Consider the following 6000-nt stretch of genomic DNA (forward strand, 5'->3'; position numbering starts at 1 on the left):
CCCAGGCTTAGACTCTCTGAGTCATCATTGACTTCCCTCCCTCCTAGCCCAAATCCACATCTGCATGACATCCCCCAACTGTCCCCTGCTACCCATTCCCACTGTTGCTACTTTAGTTCAATTGTTTATTATGGCTCCATCAGACCACCATAATAGACTCTTAATTATTTTTACCACTTCGAGTCTTTCTCTGTTCAATCCACTCAGCCACCAATACCAAGTTATTCAAAACACCAGTATGATCCTGTTAATATGTGTTTAAAGGCTCCTAACCACCTATTAGCCAGGTGCTCAAGGTCCTTTCTTTTTTTGCCTTCATCTTACTTTTGCATATTCATGCTACATATAGTATATGAAAAATTTGGGCAAATTAAAACACTCAATGTCCCCTATACATATTTTGTGCCTCCTCATAACTGTGTCTGCTAAAGCCATTTTGCAGTACTTGCTTCATATCCCCTCAATTCACAACCATCTCCAAGCTAGGAAACCTAACCCTTTTTACAGCTCAAATAGAACCGCCTCCATGAAGTCTACCATCATCAGCTCAGTCACAAAGTGACTCCACTCTTCTCCAAGAGGAGTACCATTTATTTTTGCCATTTAAGTATAGCTCAATGTTGGCTGTTTGTGTAGAGTACATGGTCCTCAACTGTAAGCACGCAGGGGACAGGAAGTGTGTTCTCTCACCTTTGTATACCCTGAGGCTCCCTATTCAAGGCCTTGGGTATAATGTTTTTTTAGTGCCTGTTTGTTGGATCTGATGAACAAATGAATCTGTTATGTAAACAGATTAGGTCTTCTGAAAGCCTAGCACACCTGGAACTCTTCTGCGTCATCCTCTTTCTTTTTCTCAGTTCACCTAACAAAACATTCTCCTGCTTTTCAGACGCAAGCCCATTCAACACCTGTATCATCATTATCAACACTAACACAAATTCGTCTCACACTTTTTATTAATGATTAAAGTGCTATATTTTGGATGTTTAGAATAATCTCAAAGAGAACACCTGTTACTTGAGTGCTCTTATTTTGAATTTGAACCTCTTGAGGGCAATTTATTCATTACTATATTAAAGTAGGCTATTTAATAACTTATAACTTTCAGAGAAAAATGGTAAATTGCTTTCACTGTGATCATTCTAGGTACCTGAGATGAATTTATTTTTCCACTTGCAATTCTTTGTTTTTCTCCTACTTTCAACTGTTTTTTAGGACTGATTAACACAATATAATGAAATAAACAGAGAGGTTTTTGCTGCCACAGTTTTATTTACTATTCAGTATTTCTTTAAATATTCTACTCTTGACTTTAGAATGCCACACTTATTATCACAATTTCATAATTGTCTTCAATGGCTTTCTCTTGCTCATATTATGAACATCCAGTGATTAAGATAATGAATCTAATTGTCAGGAGGTGAAATTTTGAAACTCTGCATGATAAAAATTACATCTTATGAAGAAAAAAAAAAGAATGCTAATTGAATTTGAGCAAGAAATTTTTTTAAAAAAATATTAGTTCATAAAGAATCAGGAAGGATGGTTATATTTTTTACCTAGAAACTTCAAGATATTTATACATGATAAGAACTAAAATACATCATAGTAAAAAATACATGCATTTGGAAAGTTGTCAGTTTTCATTAAGAAAAATGTATAACAGCAGGAAATAAAAAGGAGGAGGGAGCTGACTGCATGCCTGTAATCACAGCAGCTTGAGAGGCTGAAACAGGAGGATTACTAGTTCAAAGCCAGCCTCAGGAATTTAGCAAGGCCTTGCAACTCAGGCTGGTACCAAATTAAAAAAATAAAAAGGAGGGGAGAAATGCTTGAACTGGAGAAGGACACAACATCAACATGACTTCATAAAAAGTTCAAATTGCATGACTTACTAAGAAGAATAGTACAGAACTTTCAATAGGCTAGAATATGATCAGATGTTACAATCACATTTAGGAGACTTCTAAGTAGATTGTGGAAGAATCACTTTTTCTATATTCCTTGTAAAGCACTTAATTTAAGGTTGGAACATGGCTCAGGGCAAGAGTAGGCCGGTCAAAATGTGCTGTGCTGAATTCAGAGCTCAGTCTTGGATGAGGAGGAAAACAACTGATAATGATATAAAGAAAAAGAATCTAGCAAACTGAATATCATCATCGCCACTATAAACTGTTAAACATTTTTTTTGAGTAATTAAAATATGCCAGGGACCCTTTTAGAGGCTTTAATGCAGTATCTCATTTTATTTTTATAACAATAAACTTTGCCAAGTAGGAGTTATTATGTCCATTTTGCAGATGGAGAAGTTGATACTGATATATAAATTCTCCTTAGTTTACACCAATGAGGATGGTGTATATGAAGATAAAGAAAAATGTATTTTTTATCAAAGAAGAGTAGCACAAGTAAAATTATAAATACATAAATGTATTCCAATTAAAATACACAAATGCATAATAGAAGCCAATGGAGAAAGAAAACAAACTTTCTAACCAGAAAGAAAGGAAAGCAGGTTAAAGAAGATCTCAAGCTCCAAGTCCATATAGCACCCTTCCCCTACCTGCCTTTTGCTAATCCTCTCAAGATCCCAGTCTTATTTATAGCCATCATTACTCGCCTTTCCCAATGTCAGCTTCCAAATATTAAAAGGCAACTTAGCTTTCACTCTGTCTGCAGAGTAGTAGCAGAACCCACAGGAAGCAACAGCTGCTGAAACCTGATTTTCTATGCCTGTTACAACACCCATAACCATAATTCCAAGCAGCAGGAAGACAAGTTAACTGTTGAGGAGACCAAGAATCACGCTCCGGAAAAAAGGGCTGCATATGAAAAGTCTTAAAGTTAGGAGCTGAAAGAGAATGATAAAAAATAAAAACTACAGAAAGAAGAGAAAATCAACAGAAAATGAATAAGTAAAGACAATAAAAATAAAAACACTGCAGTCCCAAGCTTTAACAAGTATTTTCCAATGAGGAAGGGATTTTTGTAGCTTAAGCACAAAAAGAATGTAGAAACAATAGCAAAGGAAAGAAATTGTGATTCTTAAACCTGTTTTATAGAATCTTTGACATATCAATATATATATATATATATATATATATATATATATATATATTTAGTTGTAGGTGGACACAATAACTTATTTTTATGTGGTGCTGAGGACCAAACCCAGTGCCTCATGCATGCTAAGTGAGCGCTTATTACTGAGCCACAACCCAGCCCTAAATGCTTTTATTTCCTCTCATAGCTTTCTATGGTTGTGGGGAAATAGACAGTTGTTGAAAATCATTAGTTAGTTGTTGGATCTAAACCTATCTAAGTCTTCAAGAAAGATATAATGAATAATTCATCTAAGCAGCAACAAAAACTTAACAAAGTGGTATTTTAATAGGCATCCCTTAATATTAGAGGATACATTGATAGCCATCTGACAAAAATATGAGGCTTAGAACAACCCAATCAATTTTTCTATGTAAAATTATAAACTTTCAGATGAAGTAGAGGAAAATTTTACAATTAGTGTTCTTCCCACCACTTCTAAAAATTGTGATCAATAGCAACCAAACACGGGAGAAACATCTTTTATGAAACAAATAGAAGAAATAGTCATCAAATGATTATAAAATTTTCATAACAAAAAATAAGAACTTTCAATTTCTATGAACCCTGAAGACATCTCATAGAAAGTGACAACTAGCATCATCACATTCAGTGAATAGATACTGAAGAAATTAGAACTGACTGGCTTTCAGATTCAGCATCAAGTATCAAGTACAAATCACTGTGAAAATGAAAGGGTTAGAAAAACCAGATGATAGCATGTTGACTTCTCTTTTCCATTTAAAACAAGTGTGTTTACTCTGCCAATAGCCTTGGGAGCTGCTAAAAAATATATCAATTTTTTTTGTTGGTCAGAGGCCCATTCTTCTCCTAACTTTCCTCCTCTCCTCTTTTTCTTTCTTATTGTGGAAGTATTGCCAATATAAGCTATGAGAGGGAATAAGAAAGTAGTTAGGAACTTTATTTCCTTTCCAACCTTGAATTAGTGAAAGAAAAAGCATCATAACCCCCCCCCCCCCCGGCAAATCAGAGATACCAAAATACCCCCCTTTTTTTTCAGACTAATACTGGAATTCTGGGGTAGAGTCCTTTTTTTTTCTTTCTCCTAGCAGTTCACAAATACATTCTAAAAACATATGTTGACATTCTTAAAGACAGAGTATCTCGACAGAGAAACGTGGTAATATTGGGTGATACATGAATTTCCCATAAGCCACCTTGTGTTAGAAAAAGACCATTACATCAAAGATAATGTGGTAACATTCTAAGGAGCCTAAACTCAAAAAGGAATTCAAAGAGCAAGATTGTATCCTAAAGAATGTAAGTGAATGTGTGACTGGATGCCCAAGGGTAATAATGCAAGGCTTGGCTGCCAAACCAGTGGGGTTCAGGGAGGAGAGGACAAGGCAAAGTCCTACCTGGTAGGCATCAGGAATGTTGACTGTTTCTCCATGCTCCCCGACATAGCCAATGATGCCTTTGCCCCAGGGGACCTGTACCTCATTTGAGTTCTCTGTGCTGCTGCAGGGCAGCAGTGGGGTTCCTGCATGCACATCAAAGAATTTGGAGACCAAGCTCTTCTTGCCAGCAGCTGCCCCTTCCACTAGGAAGAGAGAACAGCGGTCAGCGTCCACCATGAGACAAACAAAGATGAGGATCTTGTAGCTTAGGCTGGTGAGGTCAAGGTCATTGGAAATATCCTTGACCAGTTCCAAGAAGAACTGACGCTCATTATGCTTTTTGAGATGGCACTTGTAGTCGATGGCCGTCGGGGGGTACTGAGGCAGATTCACCCTTGATTCCAGCAGGGCACTGAGAATGTGGGCTGTGGTGGGGGGCAGGGAGCTAGCCTTCCGGAGAAGTGCCCTCCGCCGCACACTGCTCAGGGGCTCCTGGGCCCGAGAGGTCACCTGTTCATCGTAGGTCCTGTTCACATGGATGGCCTTGGAGCGGGCAAAACTCTTCCTTAGCTCTTTCTGAGAAGCTCTCCGCTGCAGGCTCCCATTGCCCCGGGTGCCACTGGCCCAACTTGGACTCAGGGGAACCCCACCACAGTCCCCACCACCAGGAATGGGCTGGCTGTTGGCAGAGCCATTTGGTCCAGTGCTACCACCAACCGTATTGCTGGTTCTGCCACCGTCGTGAGCCAAGTTGCCGGTGCCAGCCGGAGCAGGCCTTGGGCCTGAAGCCCCCTGACCCTGACTGTGTCTCTGCAGCCACTTCTCCACCATCTCCTGCTTCCCCTTCCGCATCAAGTAATCTTCGAACAACTCTGGGTGCCTATCCAGGAAAGTTTCCACTTCCCCGAAGTCCAGACGGGAGGCTGTCATGATCCAGGCACCGCTTGCCTCTCTACCCTTGGACCAAACGTTGACCTACCCGGAGGCCTCTAGCTGTTCCTGCACATGTTTCCCGCACCAGCGTTCCCAGCTCGGTACCACCTCCCCTGTCAGCCGGAGGTTGTTCCCAGGAGTGGAATCCCAGCTGGGAGATGCCCTGTCCTCCTTGGGCTCTGAGTGGTTGGCACCAACCCCACCCACACTCGTCCTGCTACTCCCGCTCCGCACAGGTGCCGGGCCCTGAGCGGCTGCCGCAGCCACCGCTCCTGTCGTGGAAACTCGGGCTGCCGCTGCTCTCGCGCTGGCTGCCGCCGCCGCTCTGCTGCCGCTGTAACCGGCTGAGTGGACCACTGTGAAAGGGAGGTAGGGCAGGACACGCCCCTGAGTGAGGCACCGAGCCTGGAGGGAGGAGAGAAGGGGAGGAGGCAGTCTGGGACGCCAGACCAGCCAAAGTCCACGGCCCAGGATGCCAGGCGGTTCCTGGAAGAGTCCCTGGGCGGCCAGAATCCACTCCTGAGAACATGATCGACTCCTTATTGGAACACGATTAGAAGGGGGAAAGGCACCTAACTCCTTCCCCCTCATTCCCTCCTTACCT

At 41.4% G+C, this 6000-nt stretch overlaps 1 protein-coding gene across 1 annotated transcript in view; it reads right to left on the reverse strand.

Moving 5' to 3' along the window:
* Nucleotides 1-5712, reverse strand: part of Pde11a (phosphodiesterase 11A) — a 381530-nt gene extending 375818 nt beyond the window's left edge. The window contains exon 1 of the mRNA XM_046447555.2: nucleotides 4482-5712. Within this exon, the coding sequence (XP_046303511.1) occupies nucleotides 4482-5393 (912 nt within the window). The 5' untranslated portion in view covers nucleotides 5394-5712. The remainder of the gene's footprint in view (nucleotides 1-4481) is intronic.
* Nucleotides 5713-6000: the final 288 nt, after the last annotated feature.

The sequence above is a fragment of the Marmota monax genome, unplaced genomic scaffold (genome assembly GCF_021218885.2).
Source record: "Marmota monax isolate L192 unplaced genomic scaffold, Marmota_monax_Labrador192_F-V1.1 WCK01_AAM20220418_F8-fsc00007, whole genome shotgun sequence".
NCBI lineage: Eukaryota > Metazoa > Chordata > Mammalia > Rodentia > Sciuridae > Marmota > Marmota monax.